Source organism: Scyliorhinus torazame, chromosome 2, assembly GCF_047496885.1.
Source record: "Scyliorhinus torazame isolate Kashiwa2021f chromosome 2, sScyTor2.1, whole genome shotgun sequence".
NCBI classification, from domain to species: Eukaryota; Metazoa; Chordata; class Chondrichthyes; order Carcharhiniformes; family Scyliorhinidae; genus Scyliorhinus; species Scyliorhinus torazame.
In genome coordinates, this window is record NC_092708.1 from 181756808 (window position 1) to 181780704 (window position 23897).

At 50.0% G+C, this 23897-nt stretch overlaps 1 protein-coding gene across 1 annotated transcript in view; it reads right to left on the reverse strand.

The window, feature by feature from the left end:
* LOC140394113 (uncharacterized) overlaps positions 1-23897 on the reverse strand; it is a 337294-nt gene that overhangs the window by 168348 nt on the left and 145049 nt on the right. Inside the window, exon 3 of the mRNA XM_072480974.1 lies at positions 459-565. Within this exon, the coding sequence (XP_072337075.1) occupies positions 459-565 (107 nt within the window). The remainder of the gene's footprint in view (positions 1-458; positions 566-23897) is intronic.

A 23897-nucleotide genomic window follows, 5' to 3' on the forward strand; every position in this document is an offset into this window, starting at 1 on the left:
TTCAAGATGGCAGCTCACCACCACCTTCTCAAGGGCAATTAAAGATGGGCAACAAATGCTTGAGAGACATCCACACCCCACACCCGAATAAAAAAATTCCTCCCTCTCCACCAGGTTGTTTATTAACTGCCTAAGAGTCACTCTCCCATTCCAGATTCTAACGTCTCACTGTAATGCAGAATGCATTCAGTGAATGACTGGTCTTCTTAACATCAAAATCAGCTTGCGCTGTCCCACACATTCTGTCTGCAAAGCCAAACCACTTCCAATCCGGAAAGCTTGGGATCCCCTCTTCCTCACCCTCGAATTCCCGAGAAACCATCAATGTCTCCCAACTCTGTGATCTGGTTATCCCTCTCATTACAAAGGACCACGGAAACTAAGGGATGGTTAGGTGCTCCCAGAATATTCCACCCCTCAGTGGTGCCACATCTTCCTTGCATTGGGTCACTCCTCACCTCAAGCAATAGGTCTCCCTCAGAAAGCTGCCCGTTTTGCTGTCCATTCCCTGGGCAACGTGCCGGCTTGTCTGTCAACCAGGGACCCTTCTTCCTCTTCATGCTAGCTGCAAATAAAGCAAAACAAAAGGACCATTTAGAAATGAAACAGGAAGGTTATAAATTAATGCATGTTTCTCTTTTCAGAGAGAATTAATACCAGACAATAAATACTGAGTAAAGGTTGTGATCATCAAGAGATTTGCTTTAGTAAAACATTGACTTATTCTGAGCAGGCAGATTAATAAATTATCTCTGGCAGGGGATACAGTTCAAGTAAATTCTATCAGTCCATTTATACAATTGCAGCCTCGTTTGCCCCTCTTTTACTATTTGTGATTCACTAACAATTCTAAGAATTGCAGAAACTCCCATATCCACATGCACCACAGGAACACTGGTGGACTCTTTAGATTACTTTTACCTAACAAATCGACACTGAATAGTTTGAGTGATGAATGTTTTCTATTTTGAAGAAGTTGATAACACTCCTGTAACCGCAGATCTATTACTGTCAGAGGTTATGGACATGGTGCTTTGTGGCAAGATTGTGGGAGCAAGCCCGGAGTTGAAGCCATATGTTACCGGAAGACTCAAACTACCCTTACAGACTAGTTGTCTCCTCCGGGAATGAGGGTCATCTTTCTGCCAAATGTGTCCTAAACTAACTTCATGAAGGTCACTGTGGAATAGTAAGGGTGAAGGAGATAGCCAGAAACTGTTTTTGGTGGCCAGGGCTCGGTAGCAAAATCAAGGAGGAGGCGAGAATGTGTAGGTTAGGTGGGGTAGGTAGGGGGTTACAAGGATAGGGCGGGGGAATGGGCCTAGGTAGGGTACTCTTTCAGAGGGTTGGTGCAGACTCGATGGGCCGCATAGTCTCCTTCTGCACTGTAGGGATTCTATGTTTCCATGTAACACTCCTACTAAATGACCCTATGAGGAATGAGGTCAAAGTGTATCTGAGGATACCTCATCCAATACCAAGTTCTTTATCAACCTTGCAATTTGCCTGCCTCAACTTGGACTGGGTGTCAAGCTAAGGGGGTGAAACTTTGAAATTGGGAAGGGTTTAAAACCCACAATGTAACTGAGTTGGATTTTTTCAGGTCTATACTGCAACATCTTTCACACCATTTATTTTTGTATCCATGTACCCGTGTCTTCTCTGATTTTGCCAGTCTGCCTTGAAGAGTCTCCACATGTCAAGCAGAAACTGAACCATTCTGGTGAGCATGATGCTGCAGTAAGAGGAAGAGTGCTGAGGTTCATCCACTAGATACATGCGTTCTCAACCTTTCTATTTCTCATGTGCAAGGCTGCAATGGAATTTGTAAACATAGACTCTCACACGGTGCCTTTAACATAATAAAACATTGCAAGATGCTTCACAGGCACAGTATAAAACAAAGTTTGCCACCGAGTCCCATAAGGCAATATTAGTGCAAATGACCAAAAGCATGATCAAAAAGGTAGGAGACATCAGGCACGATTTGGCCAAAATGTTTCTAAGTGTGGTAAGCGTGCGGGAACTGCCGCCAGCTTCCCAACACTTGACCGGACGTTAATTGATCCAGTTAACGCAGCCCCACAGGCGTCACGCCCCAAATGACTGTTCCGCCGGCTGATTCATCGGGACAGCCAGTCAGCCCCCTGCTAGCAAGGGCGAGCAGCACTTAAACCAAGCCAACCCCACTCAGCTCGTAGCCATGCCTTTGAGATGACCAGCCCACGATTTGCAGATGCTGACCTGGACAGATCATTGGACACAGTCGAAGCCAGACGGATGCACTGTTCCCCTGAGGTTCTCGGAGGGTCAGCCCCAGGGCCTGGGAGGAAGTGGCAACGGCCATCAGCACGGGGAGGGTGACGAGGAAAACTGGCACCCAGTGCTGTAAGAAGATCCACACGGGTGGATTGGTACCAGATCCCCAACACCACCCCGCCAACAAGAGAATGCGCCTGGCACCGCTCTCGCCCAGCACCGTTCCATGCCCCGGCCCACCCATTTCCTGTAGTGCCGCCCACACCCTCTGCTACCCCCCATATGCCCCAACCCCCATCCGTCTCCCCTAACCAACCCCATCCCCACTGTGAATGTTATGTGCGACAAACAATGCCCTCTCTGTGTCCTTTCAGGAGATATTGGCCCACAACAGACGGAAGAGGGCCCAGACAGACGGCGGAGTGCCTGACATCAGAGTCCTCACCCCACTATGAGGATTTGGGCACAGGAGGTCGTGGGATGGTCGAGGACAGATCTGTCACCAACGTAGAGGTCGGCATACGGCCCAGAGGTGTGAATCCACTGGCTCCCCATCAGGATGACCTATCACACACGAGTTGTTAAGACCATACAGAATGGCCCATCCCTCCCACTGACCACATGTCCGTTCTCCTGCATCCAACGGTGTCAGACCATCTTGTGGCCGGGGTGTGGGGTTGGGGGGGGGGGAAATTGTGCCCCCCCCCCCGAAGGAGAGCTCCGAGGATGCCACCGTCTATGCATCACAGCTGTTATCCCCACCCTCCACCAACAGACACAAAACTCAGGGGGAATGGTAGTGTACAGGCTTCTGGGCATGTCCTTGGGAGCACCACACAGTTGCTGATGCACATCATGTGGAGACAGGAATACGCAGGCAAGGCAGCAGTCAGAGGTCTGCTGGATCCCAGGACCCAGCTGGGTCCCAGTCAGATGCTAAGCCTCTGGACCAGGTTTACCCGGAGCTGATGCAGAAGACATGCGACCATGAGATTCAGAGGGCGATGTCAGCGAACCTCCAGCAGGTCCATAGCCGCTTGGAGGAGTCCCAGTGACTCCGGCGCAGGAGATGGCACCAGAAATATGAGACACCGAGGTCAACACTGCTAGGGAGACAATTGCAGAGGAGAGCCTGGTGCACAATGTTGGCAGCTCATCACCACCTTCTCAAGGGCAATTAAGGATGGGCAACAAATACTTGCCTTGCCAGAGACACCCAAGAATAAACATAAAATGCTTTCTAAAGATCGAGATGATCAAATATCTCCCAGAACACAATAGTTGCTGCATTGTAGCAGGCAATAGAAGCAGGGGGAGTGGTGGGCTTCTGGGAGGGAAAGGAAGAGAATGTTAGATCAGTAGCAGGCTGATTAAATAATGATTTTAATCCAAGGGTTGATGAACATGCGGGCGTAATGAGTGCCTTAGGGACTCAAGGACTTCTGCTGAACTGGTCCTTCAGGAGATGGGTCAGTGTTGATGACTGGGCACTTTCTGTTAAGTAGCAGAGTATGAAAGCTAGAATAGTCTCCTCAATCCCATTTGTTGTGTTTATTGGAAGGGTCTAATTTCCCATACGAGGGGAAGTCATTTCAGATCATTGCACCCATGTGATTTATATTAAAGATTGAGCGAGATGTTGGTGACCAGGCTGCAGTCTACATTGCCGGAACTTTCAGCCTTGAACATTGAACTATAGTCACCAGAATAGAGTTAGTTATTACTATTTTATCAAGAGACACAACCTTCTCAATTGGACACTTCCACGGAACTACGATAACACACCACCATGTGCAATTCAAGTTATTTTTCTCATTTTCAAATGTTCTCACTCATTCACCATAGCTGACCCATGACTCTCTGATGCTCACAAATACAGCCATATCAGGGCTGCAGAGAAGGAAAGGTGCGGGCATGGATCGAGACCTGGAACAGGAGACCGTGCCAAGACCATATCAATCACCACATAGGCTGCTGAGCCAAGAGTTTAACACGTAAAGGTCCGAAACCAGGCCATCAACTGAGCATCATAAACATGACGCTAGATTGAACCAGGAAAACCCTGAAAATATTTACCAGCTGTTTAACATTGCCAGAGCAACCTCTCCAGATTTCACCTCACAACTAAAGGCTCTTTCTCCCTTCCTCAGAACAACCTACCCCACATATCTTCACTGAGTTGTACGTGGCAGCAAAGATTTCAGGTTCTCCCTTCCTCAGAACAACCTACCCCACATATCTTCACTGAGTTGTACGTGGCAGCAAAGATTTCAGGTTCAAAGGTGCCATGCCGAGTTAACAAACACTGCAAATTTCAAGTTGGGAGGAAATTCTCCAAACCAGATTCCAGGGATAGGCAATCTCGAATTCAACAATTAAAACCAGCTGAGGGATCTGGAATTGGCAAGAGAGACTGTGTGTAATGTGAGGGAGGGAAATAGCGCACACAGAGCCCCCCCCCCCCCCCCCCCCGCCCCCCCCCCAGGGTCCCTTTGCTTTCAATGCCTGTTTATTTTTTAAAATTCATTTATGGGATGTGAACGTCTCTGGTTAGGCCATCAATTATTGCCCATCACTAGATGCCCTTCAGAAATTGATGGTGAGTTACCTTCTTGAACTGCTGCAGTCCCTGAGGTGTAGGTGTGCCCACAGTGCTGTTCAGGAGGGAGTTTCAGGACTTTGACCCAGTGAAGGAACAGCCCATATGTTTCCAAGTCAGGGTGGTGAGTGTCCAAGTCAGGGTGGTGAGTGTCCAAGTCAGGGTGGTGCGTGACTTGGAGGGGAACCTCCAGGTGGTGGGGTTCCCAGGTACCTGCTGCTCTTGTCCTAGATGGTAGTGGTTGTGGGTTTGGAAGGTGCTGTCTAAGGAACCTTGGGGAGTGATTGCAGTGCTTCTTGTAGATGGTACACACGGCTGGCACTGTTCATTGGTGATGGAGCATTTGAATGTTTGTGGAAGGAGGAGCAATCAAGCGGGCTACTTTGTCCTGGTGGTGCCGTGGGATTCTTAGCCTTTGACCTGCTCTGGTAGCCACAGTATTAATATGACTAGTCCAGTTCAGTTTCTGATCAATGGTAACCCCCAGGATGTTGATTATAGGAGATTCAGTGATGGTAATGCCATTGAATGTCAAGGGACGATGGTTGGATCCTCTCTTGCATGAGATGGTCATTGCCCGGCACTCGCGTGGCACAAATGTAACTTGCCACTTGTCAGCCCAAGCCTGGTTATGGTCCAGGTTTTACTTCATTAACTGAGGAGTCGCGAATGGTGCTGAACATTGTGCAGTCATCGGCAAACATCCCTACTTATGATGGAACGGAGGTAATTGATGAAGCAGCTGAAGATGGTTGGGCCTAGGACGATACACTGAGGAACTCCTGCAGTGATGTTCTGAAGCTGAGATGATTGATCTCCAGCCACCTTCTTCCTTTGAGGGAGGCATGGTGGCACAGTGGTTAATACTGCTGCCTCATGCCACAAGGACCAGGGTTCAAATCGGCCCGGGTCACTGCCCGAGTAGAGTTTGCACATTAGAATTATCATAGAATTTACAGTGCAGAAGGAGGCCATTCGGCCCGTCGAGTCTGCACCGGCTCTTGGAAAGAGCACCCTACCCAAGGTCAACACCTCCACCCTATCCCCATAACCCAGTAACCCCACCCAACGCTAAGGGCAATCTTGGACACTAAGGGCAATTTATCATGGCCAATCCACCTAACCTGCACATCTTTGGGCTGTGGGAGGAAACCGGAGCACCCGGAGGAAACCCACGCACACACGGGGAGGATGTGCAGACTCCGCACGGACAGTGACCCAAGCCGGAATCGAACCTGGGACCCTGGAGCTGTGAAGCAATTGTGCTATCCGTAATGCTACCGTGCTGCCCCTTCACATTCTCCCCGTGTTTACATGGGTCTCACGCCCACAACCCAAAAATCCCCCCCAAAAAAACAAAAATAGGAGGATTGCTCACGCTAAATTGCCCTTAATTGGAAACCATTTTTAAAAAGGAAAAAAAAACATCTTCCATTGTGCCAGGTGTGACTCCAACCAGTGGAGAGTTCTCCCCCCGATTCCCACTGACTCCAGTTGTACTAAGCTCCCATGAAGACATACTCGGTCAAATTAGATTTAGATGTATTGTGACGTGTACCGAACTACAGTGAAAATTATTGTTGTGCATACAGTCCAGACAGATCATTTAATACATGAAAAACATAGGACATATGATAAATACACAATGTAAATACATAGACATAGACATTGTGTGAAGCATGCAGAGTGTAGAGCTACACAGTAGAGCAGATGTGTGGAGAGATCAGTTCAGCCCATAAGATGGTCATTAAGGAGTCTGGCAACAGCGGGGAAGAAGCTGTTTTTCAATCTGTTGCTGCGTGTTCTCAGACTTTTGTATCTTCTGCCCAATGGAAGAGGTTGGAAGAGAGAATAACCTGGGTGGGAGGGGTCTTTGATTGTGCTGCCCCCTTTCCCAAGGCAGCAGGAGGTGTAGACAAGTCAATGAATGGGAGGCGGTTTTGTGTGATGGACTGGGCGGTGTTCACAACTCTCTGTCATTTCTTACCGTCTTGGGCCGAGCAGTTGCCATAAAAGGCTGTGATGCAGCCGGATAGAATGCTTTCTATGGTGCATTTGTAAAAATTGGTCAGAATCAATGCGGAAATGTCAAATTTCCTTAGTTCCTTAGTATAGGCGCTGTTGTACTGGCTTGATTGTAGCATTGACGTGGGTGGACCAGGACAGATTGTTGGTGATGTGCACACCTAGGAATTTGAAGCTGTCAACCATCTCCACCTCAGCATCATTGATGCAGACAGGAGCGTGTACGATACTACGTTTCCTGTCGTCATGATCAGCTCCTTAGTTTTGCTGACGTTGAGGGAGAGATTGTTGTCGTTGTTGGGAGATGTTCTCTATCTCCCTTCTGTATTCTGACTCATTGTTGTTTGAGGCCTGACCCACTACGGTCGTGCCTTAATGCTCCCTAGATGTCAAGGGCAGTCACTCTCATCTCACCTCTGGCATTCAGCTCTTTTGTCCATGTTTGAACCAAGGCTGTAATGAGGTCAGGAGCTGAGTGACCCTGGCGGAACCCAAACTGAGCGTCCATGAGCAGGATATTGCTGAGTAAGTGCCGCTTGATATCACTGTTGATGACGCCTTCCATCACTTTGCTGATAATGGAGAGTAGACTAATAGAGCGGTAATTGGTTGGGTTGGATTTGATCTGTTTCTTGTGTACAGGACACACCTGGACAATTTTCCACATTGTTGGGTAGATGCCAGTGTTGTAGTTGTACTGGAAGTTTGGCTAGAGGCTTGGCCGGTTCTGGAACATACGTATGCAATACTGTGTCGGAATATTGTCATGGCCCATAGTCTTTGCAGTATCCAGTGCCTTCAGCCATTCCTTGATATCACGTGGAGTGAATTGCATTGGCTGAAGACTGACATCTGTGATGCTGGGGACCTCCAGAGAAGACCGTGATGGATCATCCACTTGGCACTTTTGGCTGAAGATTATTGCGAATCTTACAGCCTCGCCTTTTGCACAGGTGTGCTGGGCTCCATTGAGGATGGGGATATTTGTGGAGCCTCCTCCTCCAGTGAGTTGCTTAATTGCCCACTATCATTCACGGTTGGATGTGGCAGGACTGCAGAGCTTAGATCAGGGGCGAAATTCTCCGGTATCGGCATGATGTCCGCCGACCGGCGCCCAAAATGGCGCAAATCAGTCGGGCATCGCGCCGCCCCAAAGATGCGGAAACCTCCGCATCTTGGGGGGCTGAGCCCCAACCTTAAGGGGCTAGGCCCGCGCCGGACTAATTTCCGCCCCGCCAGCAGGCGGAAAAGGCCTTTGGTGCCCCGCCAGCTGGCGCGGAAATGACATCTCCGGGCGGCGCATGTGCGGGGGCGTTAGCGGCCGCACATGGCATCCCTGCGCATGCGCTGTGGAGGGAGTCTCTTCCGCCTCCGCCATGGTGGCGACCGTGGCGAAGGCGGAAGGAAAAGAGTGCCCCCACGGCACAGGCCCGCCCGCGGATCGGTGGGTCCCGATCGCGGGCCAGGCCACCGTGGGGGCACCCCCCGGGGCCGATCGCCCCGCGCCCTCCCCAGGACCCCAGAGCCCGCCCGCGCCGCCTTGTCCCGCCGGTAAGGTAGGTGGTTTAATCTACGCCGGCGGGACAGGCATTCTAGCAGCGGGACTTCGGCCGCCCATCCGAGCCGGAGAATCCCGGGGGGGGGGGGGGGGGGGCTGCCAACCGGCGAGGCGCGAGGCCCGCCCCCGCCGAATATCCGGTGCCGGAGAATTCGGCAACCGGCGGGGGCGGGTTTCACGCCAGCCCCCGGCGATTCTCCGACCCGGCGGGGGGTCGGAGAATCTCGCCCCTGATGTGTTTGTTGTAGAATTGCTTAGCTCTATCTGTTACTTGCTGCATATGCTGTTTGGCACACAAGTAGTCCTGTGTTATAGCTTCACCAGGTTGATACCTCATTTTTAGTTATGCCTGGTGTTGCTCCTGGCATGCTCTCCTGCACTCTTCACTGAACCAGGATTAATTCCCTGGCTTGGTGTTAATGGTAGAATGGGGGGATGTGCCGGGCCATGAGGTTGCAGATTGTGGTTGAATACAAGTCTGCTGCTGCTGATGACCCATAGCATCTGATGGATGCCCAGTCTTGAGTTGCTAGATCTGTTCGAAGTCTATCCCATTTAGCACGATGGTAATGCCACACAAAATGATGGACTGTATCCTCCATGTGAAGACGGGACTTTGTCTCCACAAGGACTGTGCAGTGGTCATTTCTACTGATACTGTCATGGAGAGATGCATCTGCAGCAGGCATGTTGGTGAGGATGAGGTCAAGTATGTTTTCCCATCTTGTTGGTTCCCTCACCACCTGCTGCAGTCCCAGTCTAGCAGCTATGTCTTTAGGACCCGGCCAGCTCGGTCTGTGGTGGTACTACCAAGCCACTCTTGCTGATGGACATCAAAGTCCCCCACCCAGAGCATATTCTGGGCCCTTGCCACCCTCGGTGCTTCCTCCAAGTGGTGTTGAACATGGAGGAGTGCTGATTCATCATCTGATGGTGGCTGGTACATGGCAATCAGCAGGAGGTTTCCTTGCCCATGTTTTACATGGAGGCATGAGATTTCATAAGGCCTAGAGTCGATGTTGAAAACTCCCCGACAGCAGTCCCTCCCGACTGTATACCACTGTGCTGCCACCTCTGCTGGGTCGGTCCTGCATTGAGACAGGGTTTGGTTTGCTGTTGTCATATCCGTTGCCTAGGTCTAATGCCGGGTGGTCCGTCTGGTTACATTCCTTTTTTGTTTTTTTGTAGCAGTTGAATACAACTGAGTGTCTCGCGAGGCCATTTCAGAGCAGTTAAGAGTCAACCACATTGCTGTGGGTCTGGAGTCACATGTAGGCCAGACCAGGTAAGGATGGCAGATTTCCTTCCCTAAAAGGGCATTCGTGAACCAAATGGGTTTTTACGACAATCATGGTCATCATTCGACTTTTAATTCCAGATATTTTATTGAGGTTTTTTAAAATTCCACCATCTGCCATGCTATAATGTGATGCCGAGTCCCCAGAGCATTACCCCAGGTCTCTGGATTGATAGTCCAATGACAATACCAGTACGCCCCTGCCTCCCCATTCTGTCCTACAAACCTGACTCACAGGGTTGGGTGAAAAGTGGGGACAAAGCCACACACACTAGCAGAAAAGCAGGCTGCCTCTGTCTGATCTTAGCCTCCTTGACATTTACTATGTGCGCTTTCAAAGAGCGATTGTTCTCCCCAGCTTCAAGGAGTGTTAGGTTTCCCGCAGTTTACTTCCAAGCAAGTCTGTACGAGTCGCGCACGACACAGGAAGATGAACACACTGTGTCAGCAAGCACACCTTAGTACATGGGCAAAGGATTTTAAACAGTAAAGTTTATTTCATTGTACATTAGGAAAATTAATTATAGGGGAGTGGAGGGGGGGGGGGCATAAATTTCTTCCCCACCTAATACACATTTCTCAATCTGGGGTACCATGTTGCTGTCATAACTCTACTCTCCTGCCCAGTTTCCTATTCCTTCGGATAGATTTTACGATTTCATGCTCCTCCATTCGTAGCTTCAAGTTTAGGGGCACATAAAATCCAGTGAGTGGCCTTCCCGCCACTAATCCACCCACAGCTGACCTGCCTGAAATTTTGCAGAGGCAGCTTCAGGTGGTACACCCATCATTAGACTCATACGAAGGCCTATAAATGATAGTTAATGGCCATGTAAAGCCGCATCCCACCACTGTCAATATTTTACTCCTGACAGGGTGGTAGGTGGGAAGCCCAGGAGCTTTACCTGCTAAGTCGAGTATCAGCCAATGCGGGGGGACCTCCTTTAAAGGGCCAGGGCCCATCGAAGGCAACCCCTACAAGGTCACCACTCTCTCCTTTAACTCTTCACCCCCGGCCTCAAACAACAAAGAACAAAGAACAAAGAAATGTACAGCACAGGAACAGGCCCTTCGGCCCTCCAAGCCCGTGCCGACCATACTGCCCGACTAAACTACAATCTTCTACACTTCCTGGGTCCGTATCCTTCTATTCCCATCCTATTCATATATTTGTCAAGATGCCCCTTAAATGTCCCTATCGTCCCTGCCTCCACTACCTCCTCCGGTAGTGAGTTCCAGGCACCCACTACCCTCTGCGTAAAAAACCTGCCTCGTACATCTACTCTAAACTTTGCCCCTCTCACCTTAAACCTATGCCCCCTAGTAATTGACCCCTCTACCCTGGGGAAAAGCCTCTGACTATCCACTCCTACTCTTACCACTCATGAATCACCAACGTCATTCTCACAAGCACTGGCTTGCTTGTTATTTTTCAATTCTCTTCATAGCTCTGGGATGTCCAGCCAAGTACACTGCTCAAAACTGGCAGAATCTTTGAGGTCAACTCGTATAAGGGATTGAACCTGGGACCTTGCTGCTCCTGTTTCACCCATTGGGGCGCACAAGTGTTAACATTATACAGTTCTGTCGGGGATGGAGAAAAGTTTAACAATTAAGATTAGCAGCAGACCATTTGACCCATCGAACTGACTCCAATGTTCAATGAGGTACTGGCTAAGCTGGTTGTGGCCTTAGCTGCATCCTGCTGCCTGCCCCCCTTAACCCTCAACTCCCTGGTCAATCAGAAATCCGTCTAACTTGGCCTTGAGCATATTCAATGACCCACAGCCTTCACTGTTCTCTAGGGTAGAGAATGCCACACACTAATGACCTTCTGCTGGAAAATAATTCTTCTCACTTCCCTCTTAAATGGGAGATTTGGTCCAAAAATGATATACTTTACATCTGAGGGGTCTGAACAAAGAAAATTGAGCCAATCATGTAGCAAACTTGTAAGCATTCAGAATTGAACACTATCACTGAGTCAAAGAGTATGTGTACAATATAGAATTACCGGATCACACACACCTTACAATAAAACATCTAAATTTGCGAAATTGATGGTGAAATGTCAGGCCACGACAAATCACTTGCCTTCATCCTGGGGACTGGTTAATGTGATCCACACAGCTTCAGATGGACAAACAATGTGGAGATGAGAGGTTCCTGTAGCTGTTTACCAAGCTTGTGTTCTCAACCATACCACTAGGAGGCACATGATGGAATATTGTCCACTTGCCGGGATGAGTGCAACTTTAACAACATTGGAACAACATTGGAAAATCTCAACACCTTCCAGGACAAAGCAGTCCCGCTTGACTGATACCCTGTCCACCACCTTAAACATTCATTCCTCCCACCACTGATGCAGAGTAGCAGCAGTGTGTATCATCCATAAGATACACTGCAGCAACTCACCAAGGCTCCTTCGACAGCACTCTCCAAACCTGCGACCTCTACCACCAAGAAGGACAAGGTCGCAGATACATGGGGAACATTACCATCGGCAGATTCCCCTCCAAGTCACTCGCCATCCTGACGTTATAGAATCATAGAATTTACAGTGCTGAAGGAGGCCATTCGGCCCATCGAGTCTGCACCCTTAGAAAGAGAACCCTACCCAAGTCCACGCCTCCACCCTGTCCCCGTAACTCAGTAACCTCACTTAACCTTTTTGGACACTAAGTGCAATTTATCATGGCCAATCCACCTAACCTGCATCTTTGAATTGTGGGTGGAAACCGGAGCACCCGGAGGAAACCCACGCAGACACGGGGAGAACGTGCATACGCCGCACAGAGAGTGACCAAAGCCGGGTCACTGTCTGTGCGGAGTCTGCACTTTCATTCCCTGTCGCTGGGTCAAAATCCCGGAACTCCTTCCCTAACATCACTGTGGGTGTACTAACGTCACATGGCGGTTCAAGAAGACAGCTCACCACCACCTTCTCAAGAGCAATTAGGGGTGGGCAATAAATGCCGGCCTTGCCAGTGATGCCCACATACTGTGAAAGAAAAGAGCAACAGTTGGTCAGCCCTAGATACCTGCTTGTTCATGTGTCACGGGGCCAGCTCAAACCAGCACCAAGCGGAAGCAGCCACCATTTCTCTCAATGGAAGATTGGGCGGGATTCTCCGAAATGGAGACAGAGTGTTCGCACCGTCGTGAACGCCGTCGTGTTTCACAACGGCGCGAAACGGGCGCGGGCACTGCCGATTCTAGCACGGTGCTGGAGCAGTTCACGCCGCTCCAGCCTCCCTTCCCGGCGCCAAATGGGCGCCGCGCCAACCCGCACATGCTCAGTTGAGCCTCGCCAACCTGTGAATGCGCGGTGGACTTCCTCAGCGCGCCAGCCCCGACGCAACATGGCGTGGGGGTTCAGGGGCCGGCCACGTAATAAAATAGGGCCGGGGCTGGTGAGGCCGGCCCGCGATTGGTGGGCCCCGATTGCGGGCCAGACCCCATCGGAGGAACCCCCGGTGAAGGAGCGCTTTTCCCCGCCCCACAGGCCGACCCCGACCCTATGCACAGAGTTCCTGCCGGCTGCGAGCAGGTGTGAACAGCGCCAGCGGGACTCTGCCGTTTCCACGCGGCCGCGGACAGCGGCCCGCGCCGGCATAAATGGCACCGATTCTCCGCTCCTCGGAGAATCGTCTGCCGGCGTCGGACCAGCGCCACGGGAAAAAGTGACACGAACGGCTATTCTCCCATACGGCGCGGCATGGGAGAATCCCGCCCAACTAGTCCCAAAGAAATTGAACCAAGATTTCAGGAGAAAAACCAAGAAACACAGCATGCAAAATTTTAATCTGTCCACCAGCACAGTATTAAATACCCAGTCGAGTGTGTGGTAAATGAGGGGCCCATTTGGATATCTACTGACATGAAACTGAAACACTGGTATTCACAACACAGCGACTGGTGCCCAGAACAACTTAAGCCCTCAATTAAGAGCATCACGCAACAGCAAAGCTAAATCTGTTGTGCAGTTTTCCAAAAGCTAAATATGAATCATAGGATCGGCGATGACACTTGATGATTCGGATATCTGCATTTTATGTTTCTCTTTAAACAAATGTTACAATCTTTCTTTTATACTAAGTGCTGGAGATCCAATTTTAAAATAATTTGCATGGTATTCTCTGGCTTGGACACAAATGTAGCGTGCTTTTAAACTGCTTTTAAACACGTTTGAAGGGGAATGTTTGCCAGAATTGGCGGGGCTGAGGAGGAGTGCAGGCCTGGAGGTCAGTGGGCCACGTGCTGCTCTCATTTCATCAGTGAGAATGTGTATCCTGTGGTCCATGCAAGCCCATGAGGGGCTGTGCTGTGGGACACGGAACTGATACCGCCATCATCTCTGTTCATACCAGCCTCAGGTGGCACCTCGTATGTCGTAATCAGAGCCAACACAGAAGAGGGGGTCACTGACTCTCGAGGCGGAGAAACGGATCAGGCACTCTGTGAACCATCAGTTCTCAAAGCCCTACAAGGTGTACCTGCACTGGCCGGGGCTCATTTGATTTCGTTTCCACGTATAATTTGAATTATTTTGTTCAAGTTCTTTTTTTTTAAATTTACAAAAATTACTTAAGCTTTCTCCAACAATGATTTTAGTTTTCAAAGTTAATGGAAACCAGTCTGGGCACAAACCAGCTGCACGCCTTTGATATTAATGTCACTGCCCAAGGCAAAGCAATGTTCACCTTTGGTTCAGTTCCTTACACACACCATTAAAAAAAAGAGAATAGGCAGATAGGGAGGGAGTAGAATCATGAAACGGATTGAGAGAATGACGGCAAAGAGAATGTAGAATTGCCCCTCCTCTGAAGGGTCTGTAAGGGGCGTGCAGGGTCACCCGAGCAGAGTGTGGGCTTTTGCTCAGCTAGATCCTTGAAGTTTTACTGGAAGCACTGAATCTGCATCATCCTGTAAATAGTTGTTTATAGTTAGGATGCTCGCCCATCAACTTAGGAAGCAGGTGGCGGCAAGGGAGATCGGAAAAGTGAATGACGGGATGGGAAGGGTGGTACTGGCCCCAGTGGGGGTGAATGGGTTTTCGAGGAGTTTTATAAGAGGCTCTACGAATCGGAGCCCCCGGCCGGGGGGGAGGTAATGCGGTGGTTCCTGAATGGGTTGGAGTTCACCAAGGTGGAAGAGGACCTGGTGGAAGGACTGGGAGCCCCCATTGGACTGGTGGAGGTGATGAACGGTAGGGGGGAGGGCGATGCAGGCAGGGAAGGCCCCAGGCCCAGAGGGGTTTCCTGTAGAATTTTATAAGAAGTTTGTAGGGGATCTGGGGCCCCTGCTGGTGAGGGCATATAATGTGGTGAGGGGTAAGGGAAGAGCTCCCCCTACATTATCGCAGTCTTCAATATCCTTAATATTGAAGAAGGATAAAGACCTGGAGCAGTGTGGGTCCTACCGCCTGATTTCTTTGCTAAGTTTCAGGGTACTTTTGGACAGGGATGAGGGTAACCCTCATAAACTGGGGAAAGACAAATTATGATAACATTAGACAGGAATTGAAGAATTTGGATTGGGGGCGGCTGTTGGATAGTAAATCAACATCGGACGTGTGGGAGTGTATCAAGCGACAGTTGATTAGGATTCAGGAAAGTCACATTCCTGAGAGAACGAAGGATAAGTATGGGAAGTTTAGGGAGCCTTGGATAACTAGGAATACTGTGAATCTTGTCAAAAAGAAAAAGGAGGGTGGGGACAGTCGAAAACCTTGAGGAGTATAAAGAAAGTTGGAAGGTACTGAAGTGGGAAATTAGGATGACTAGGAGGGGGTCATGAAAAGTCCATGGCAAGTAAGATTAAGGTGAATCCCAAAGCTTTTTATTCATATGTAAAAAGCAAGAGGGTGGCCAGGGAAAGGATTGGACCACTTAAGGACAGTGGGAGGAATCTATATGTGTTGAGCCAGAGGAAATGGGCGAGATACTAAATGAGTACTTTGCATCAGTGTTCACCAAAGAAAGGGACTTTGTGGGAGATGATTCTTGGGTAGGGTGTGTGGACAGTCTGAATCATCGAAAAGGAGGAGGTATTGAGTCTCTCAAAAGATATTAAGGTAGGTAAGTCTTCTGGGCCGGATGGGATTTAACCCAGAATACTGAGGGAAGCAAGGGAGGAAATTGCTGGGGCCTTGACTGACATATTTGTATCCTCATTGGCTATAAGTGAGATCCCAAAGGACTGGAGGATAGCTAATGTGGCACCGCTTTTTAAAAAGGTAGCAGGGATAATCCCGGAAACTATAGGCCAGTGAGCCTCACGTCGGTAGTAGGTAAATTATTGGAGAGAATTCTCATGGACAGGATTTATTCCCATTTGGAAACAAATGGACTCATAAGCGATAGAAAGCATGGTTTTGTGAAGGGGAGGTCGTGCCTCACTAACTTGATCGAGTTTTTTGTGGAGGTGACAAAGGTGATTGATGAGGGGAGGGCAGTGGATGTTGTTTACATGGACTTCAGTGAAGCCTTTGACAAGGTGCCTCATGGCAGACTGGTACAAAAGGTGAAGTCACACGGGATCAGAGGTGAGGTGGTAAGATGGATACAGAACTGGCTCGGTCACAGAAGGCAAAGGGTAGCAGTAGAAGGGTGTTTTTCTGAATGGAAGGTTGTGACTGGTGGTGTTCCACAGGGATCAGGTCTTGGGCATCTGTTGTTTGTAGTGTACATAAAGGATTTGGAGGAAAATGTAGCTGCTCTAATTAGTAAGTTTGCGATGACACCAAGGTTGGTGGAGTGACAGATAGTGTTGAGGATTGTCAGAGGATACAGCAGGACATAGATCGGTTGGAGACTTGGGCAGAGAAATGGCAAATAGAGTTTAATGTAGACAAATGTGAGGTAATGCATTTTGGTAAGTCCAACATAGAGGGGAATATACCGTAAATGGCAAAACTCTTAGGAATATAGAAAGTCAGAGAGATCTGAGCGTTCAGGTCCACAGATCTTTGAAGGTGGCAACACAAGTGGACAAGGAACAGATGAGGGGGAGATTTCAAGAGGTGGGATGTGCTGCCGCTATCGCTGGCGGGGCTGGTGCAGACAGTGAAGATGACGGTGCTGCCGAGGCTTGTATTTGTTTTTCAGAACCTCCTGATCTTCATCCCCAAATCATTCTTTAGGAAAGTTAATGCTCTGATCTCAGGGTTTGTGTGGGCGGAGATATCACCACAGGTAAAAAAAGGTGCTGGCCTTGCCAAATATAATGAATTATTATTTGTCAGTGAATATTGCTATGGTAAGGAAGTGGGTAATGGGGGAGGGGTTGGCGTGGGCGGCAGATGGAGGCGGCCTCTTGCAGGGGTACGAGTCTGGGGCATTGTTGACGGCACCTCTGCTGTTCTCGCCAGCCAAGTACTCAATGAGCCCAGTGTGGTAGTGTCCCAGCGGATGTGGGTACAGGGGCGATAGCATTTGAAGCTGCCTTGGTGTGGGCACCGATTTGCAGTAATCATAGATTTGTACCCAGGGGGGAGGTGGTATATTAGACATGAGATTTCGGGGGAGGCGTCGGGCAGGGTTCGAGCAGTTTGGGGAGCTGTTTGTGGGAGGCAGCTTTTTGAGTTTAGAGGAATTGGAGGAGGAGAACTTACAGGTACGGGACTATGTGAGGAAGCAGGTGCCGTCTTTTCCTGATATGCCACCCCCGGGACTGTAGGACAAGATGATGTTGATGTAGAGTGTGGGGGAGGGCAAGTTGTCCAAGATTTACAAGGAGTTAATGGGCTGAGAGTGAGTCCCGATAGGAGAAGTCAAGAGGCAATAGGAGGAGGAGCTGGGCGAGGGGGTGGGGGAATGGAGGCTGGGTTGTGGGAGGAAGCTCTGAGGAAGGTGAATGCATCCTCATCGTGTGCAAGGACTTATCCAGTTTAAGGTAGTTCACTGGGTACATATAACGGTGGCCAGAATGAGCAGGTTGTTTGAAGGGGTGGAGGACAGGTGTGGGCGGTGCGCAGGGAGTCCTGCAAACTATGTCCACATGTTTTCGGCTTGTCCGGAGCTGAAGGGGTTCTGGCAGGTGTTCGCGGACACAATGTCCGAGGTGCTGAAGGTGAAGGTGGCCCTGAGTCCAGAAGTGGCGATATTTGGTGTGTTGGAAGACCCAGGAGTCCAGGGGGCGAGAGAGGCCAACATTTTGGCCCTTGCCCCTCTGGTAGCCCGGAGACAGATTTTGCTGGAGTGGAGGGATTCATGGTCATTGAAGCCGGGGGTGTGGGTGAGTGACCTGGCGGAGTTCCGAAGGTTGGAGAAAATCAAGTTCGCCTTAAGAGGGTCAGTTGATGGGTTTGCCCGGAGATGGAAGCCGTTCATCGATTTGGGAGAGACATCGTCGGAGGGAGAGATTTTCCGTACCGCCGACGGCACACTCCCGTCATAGTGGCCTGGGGTGGATTCAAGGAGAAATCCCATTGACAGTGGGTGGGTCCAGAAGATATCGCTGCCGGCCAACAGCAGGCTGCCTCTTGCTGTGGAGAAACACACTGCTGGGAGGCCAGAGAATCTCACCCAGAGAGCGAGTGAGAGACAAATAGGCAGAAAGACAGACAGAGACAGAGAGGAGTAGAAAGAGAGGAGGAAAGAAAGAGAGAGGAGGAAAGAGAGAGTCTGAAGAAGGAAAGTCAGAACGAGAGATCCCTCTTTCCTTTAAATGTTTTTAAAATTAAAATGCAACATACTATGATCCAGCACAAATCCAGGCCATTCAGCCCATCCTCCTGGAGTTGGCCTCATTTTCCATTTGTTCTATTGATGTTTCTCCCTGTAAGGACACTGACTCATTACAGATCATTGGGTATAATTCTGATCACCATAGTATATTAAAAATATTGAAGCACCGGAGAGGGTGCACCGAGATCGACAAAGTTGAGATTCGGAATTTAAGGATATAATAATAATAATCACCTATTGTCACGAGTCGGCTTCAATGAAGTTACTGTGAAAAGCCCCTAGTCGCCACATTCCGGCGCCTGTTCGGGGAGGCTGGTACGGGCATTGAACCCGCGCTGCTGGTCTTGTTCTGTATTACAAGCCAGCTGTTTAGCCCACTGTGCTGATATAAACATTCCAGAAAAGGTTCAACACACTGCCTCTCTTTTCTCGCAAAAAGGCCACCAAGAGGTGACCTGGTCGAGGTGTTTAAAACTCTGAAAGGTTTTGATGATGTGGACACAGAATGTTTCCTCTTGTGGGGAAAAGCAGAACGAGAGGCCGTCAATGTAAGGTGGTCAGCGAGGAATCCAATCGGGAATTCCAAATAAAATCTCTTTGCTCAGAGAGTGGGGAGAATGTGGAACTGGCTCCCACAGGGAGTGGTTGGAGTGAACAGTATGGGGGCTGGATTTTCTGACCCCCAGCTGTGTGTTTTTCAGCAGGGTGCCATTCGCCAGGAGGAGCTATTCTCTCTTCCTGCCGCTTGTCAATAGGATTCCCATTGAAGCCACTCATACTGCCGGGAAACCCGCTGGCGGGATACACTGCCAGCAGGAAAAATGAATCCCAATGACTGGAGAATTCTGGCCTAGATGTGTTGAAAATGAAACTACCCAAATATAAAAGAGAGTGGCGAAAGAGAGGCGTCTGCTGAAAGAGTTGGGAGAGGAAGCATAAACACACTGAACACAAGCATCAGTATGGGTTAGGTGGCATGTTTTGTTACGTAGACTCATTGATACCTTGACACTTTTTGTATCTCACCCAAACGCCCAATCTTTCTGGAGGAGCCTTGACAGCCCGAAGGAAGCCCTCGACTGCGATGGGACACCACAGCTACACAAAGGGAGCATCAGTGTGACACAAAAGGACTGTCAACAGTGGTGCCTCACTGAAGATTGCTTCCACTGTGGTCCAAACACATTCGTTTTTACATGGAGTATGCAAAGAGAGTGGGCCTGGTTGACCCAGCTAGGGTTAACCAACCATCAGCCAGCAACACACACCTTGCCCCCCCCACCACCACGACCCCGGCACTGAAACGTAATACAAAGTCAGGTAAAGGTTGGTGGTAGTGACATCCCTGCTGTATGACCTAAGGTTTGCATAGCTGCTGATGAGAAGAAGCTAACTAAAAACACAAATAACTAGTGACACCACAAGTGGAAAAAATACTTATTTTTCTAAGATCTGATTTTTAGTGTCTGGTTTATATTTTAGAAATTTCCAGAGAGCTGGCCAATAATCAGATTGGTGGTTGCAAACCAGCCAACAATTGGGCAATCTCTCTGCCTGGTTAGCTGAAAGAGTCACAGAGGTCTGCTTTAACCAGACAGAGGGGTAGCCAGGGTACCAACTCCAAGGGCAGGTTCTATGAATAAACCGTTATTTACAATTTCAGTGGAGATAATTATGCACAAGGCCACAGCGAAGGACTAACACAAACATGTCTTTGTGGTTCAAATGGTAGTGCATGGAGTTGCTCAGTACCCCTTTGTAAAGTGCGGCAGAGGGTGCGATTTAATGGCCATGTTGCGCTTAAGCAAGAGCGCGACCAGGCCGTTAAACCGCAGGAGAGACATAAATCGAGAAAGTGCCAATCTGTTTGCAATCTAACCAGCCCGCTCCCATTGGCGAAATCAGGATCTCGCTGTAGAGTGATGAGACACCAATAATCACCACTTAAGGCCAATCTCCATATCTAATGCCCCCCCAGGGAGGGTGGGGGAAGCCCACGGAGGCTGAGGGCGGAATGGGTAGCTCATCACGCGCGGGTACGCTTTGCAAACCTCTGGACCGTGTGGTCCCATTCCAGGTGACAACCCCGGCTGTGCGGTTGAAGGCTGTTGCTAATGCGGAATTAGCAATCGTGGTTAAGCGAGCACTTCACATCTCCCAAGTGGATCTCCGTGGGTAGGTGTATCATGCAGCAAGTGGGAGTTATTTCCCAGCATCAAGGAAAATTCTGCGACAGGAGGGAGGGGGGGGGTGCACCAGAAGGGGACCAAAACCCGGTCCAGGTAACGTTATGTACCGATGTCTGGGGTACAGGGTCTAAGCAGGGGCCCCCGCTGCATCTGGGGGTGTGTGGGCAGGGTATGCTGGGTGGGGGGGGGAGGTGGGAGTGGAGGTTCCCGGGGTGGAGGACACCACTGGCTGTCAGTCTCACACCCTCTCCCAATCCCTTACAGACATTAAACAGTATGGACCAGGCTCTCCACTGTTGCCACCACCCTAGCAGTGTTGGCCCTGGTGCCACGCATTGCCGGTGCCATCTCCTGCGCCCGTAGCCTCTGCGACTCTCCAATTGGCTATCGACCTGCTGAGGGTCGCTGACATCCCCCTCTGAATATCAGGCCTCACACCAGCTTCTGCATCAGCTCCGGGTAAAACTGGTCCAGAGGCTCAGCATCTGACTGAGACCCAGCTGGGTCCTGAGATCCAGCAGACCCCCGACTGCTTGCTCACCTGGGAGTTCCTGCCTCCACCTGGTGTGCATCAGCAACTATATGATGCTCACCAGAATGTGCCCCAGAAGCCGGAGCACTACCGTTGCCTACCGATGTGTGCGTCTCTGTGCTGGCGGAGGGCGGGAATGACAGCCCGTGACACATCGATCGTGGCATCCTCAGTGCTCTCCTCCGAAGTGTTCTAATGGGAGGCATGGGTGGGAACCATTCTGGATAGGGCAGCACTGTTGGATGAGGATCCTGTGGGGGAATGGTCATGTGGTCAATGTGAAGTATCGCTCATTCGGTATGGCATTAACAACTCACATGTGACAGTTTGTCTGGGTGGGGGCTGGTTGACCCTCACCTCTCCGCTGTATGCTGACCTCTACTTTGGTGACAGATCTGTCCTGGGTCACCCCTGTGACCTCCAGGGCCTGTTCCTCATAGGTGATAAGAACTCTGATGTCCGGAAACCCGCTACCTTCTGGACCCTCTCCCATCTGTTGTGGGTCACCTTCTCCTGCGGGGACACAGAGAGGGCATTGTTAGCCACATGCGTGGTTCAACTCAGGGGTGGCAGGGGCTCGGGGGGGGGGGGCTTCTGCATGGGCAAGATGGACCATATGGGGGGGGGGAAATGAGGTGTATGGAGGGGGGTGCGGAGTATGGGGGATGGAGGTAGGGGTGGGAGGGGATGGTGTTTGGGGAGGACGGCGTGAGCAGCATTTCTGAACATGGGTGGGTTAGGGCACAGAACGGTGCTGGGCAGGACATGGGTGAGTCAGGGCACGGAACGGTGCTGGGCACGGGTGGTGCCAGGCACATGCTGGTGGTAGTGGTGGTGGGGTCCGGTGCCAACCCACTCGTGCGGCCCGGTGAAGGTCATTGATCTTCTTAAGGCACTGGGTGCCGACCCTCCTGGTCAGGCTCCCCAAGCTGACTGCCACTGCTTCTTCCACCCAGGCAGCACTGGCTGGCCGGTGACTGACCCTCCGTGAACCTTGGGGGAACAGGGCATCACGTCTGGCCTCGACTGCATCCAATAATCTGCCCAGGTCGGCATCCCCGAATTGTGGGGCTGATCTTCTCAGAGGCATGGCTGCAAGCTGTGTGGGGTTGGCTGTGCAGGAGTGGTTTATATGCTGCTCTCCCTTGTTAGCAGGGGGGCTAAAGGGGCAGTCCCGGCGAATCAGCCAGCGGGACGATCATTTGCGGCATGAAGCCCGTGGGAACTCATTAAGTGGACCAATTAATGTTTTATAGCGGTGACGGCCTCGCTGGGCCGAGCATCAGCGAGCTCGCAGCAGTTCCCGCTCATTACCACAGAAACCTTTCCATTAAATTGCACCCAGAGAGTCTTCAGTGGTGGGAAATTGCAGGGTTTGGTCAGCATTGAGAGAACCTCAGCTGTGGTCACTGACCTGACCTCACAAAAACAGAAAGTTCATAGTAATAATGGAAGACTAGCAGTGGACACAAAAACACAAAAATAATGCTGGATCATGGCTTTTACCTATTAGCAAAAGTCCAAACTCGTTTGAAGATAACTGGAGAAGGGATAGGACGTGGCACTTAAATCAGCCAGCTGTGCTCACACTGTTACCTATTTTTTTAAATTAATTCTGGGGATGTCGGTGTGTTGTTGGCTGGGCCAGCATTTGTTTGTTTTTTTGTAAATTTAGAATACCCAATTAATTTTTTTCCAATTAAGGGACAATTTAGCGTTGCCAATCCAGCTAACCTGCACATCTTTGGGTTGTGGGGGTGAGACTCACGCAGACAGGGGGAGAATGTGCAAACTCCACACAGACAGTGACCCAGGGCCGGGATCGAACCAGTGTCCTCGGTGCCGCGAGGCAGCAGTGCTAACCACTGCACCACCCTGCCGCCTGGGCCAGCATTTGTTGCTATTCCTAATCCCTTCAACTGAGTGGCCATTTCTGAGGGCAGTTAAAAGTGGAGTCACATGTAGACCAGACCGGGTAAGGAAGGCAGATTTCCTTCCCTAAAGGACATTGGTGAACTAGATGGGTTTTTACAACAATTGACAATGATTTCATCGTCATTCTTATTCCAGGTCTTTATTGAATTCAAATTTCACTATCTACCGTGGTGGGATGCGAATACTGGTTCCCAGAGTATTATCCTGGGTCGCTGAATTACTATTCCAGTGACAATATCACTACTCCACTGCCTCCCCTACTTAACAATGCTCTTCAAGCCCACAATGCTAATGGAAGAATTGTGTTTGTCAATCTAGACTCAGTGGAGAGCACCCTCACCTCATGAGTCAGAAAGCTGTGGATTGAAGTCCCACTCCTAATACTTGAGCACAAAAATCCAGGCACACAATCCCCCAATGCAGCACCGAGGGAGTCCTGGCCTGTCAGAGCAGCCTTTCAGATGAGGCACGAAATCAAGGTCATTTGCAGTCTCGAGTGGATGCAGAAGATCCCATGAGACTATTTTGAGGAAGAGCAGGGAAGTCCTGCCCAGTCTCCTAGCAAATATTTCCCCTGGTCATCATTACAATGCTGTTTGTGGGAGCAACTTCTAAAAATAGTTAAAATAGAAAAGACTAAAACTGAAAAACACAGTAGGTTAGATAGCATCTGTGAAGCGAGAGAAACAGAGGTTAACTTTTCAGCTCGATGATCTTTCATCAGAACTGATCCTCATCGACCTGAACTCCTCTCTCTCTCAACAGATGCTGCCAGACCTGCTTAGTATTTCCAGCATTTTTTGTTTTTTG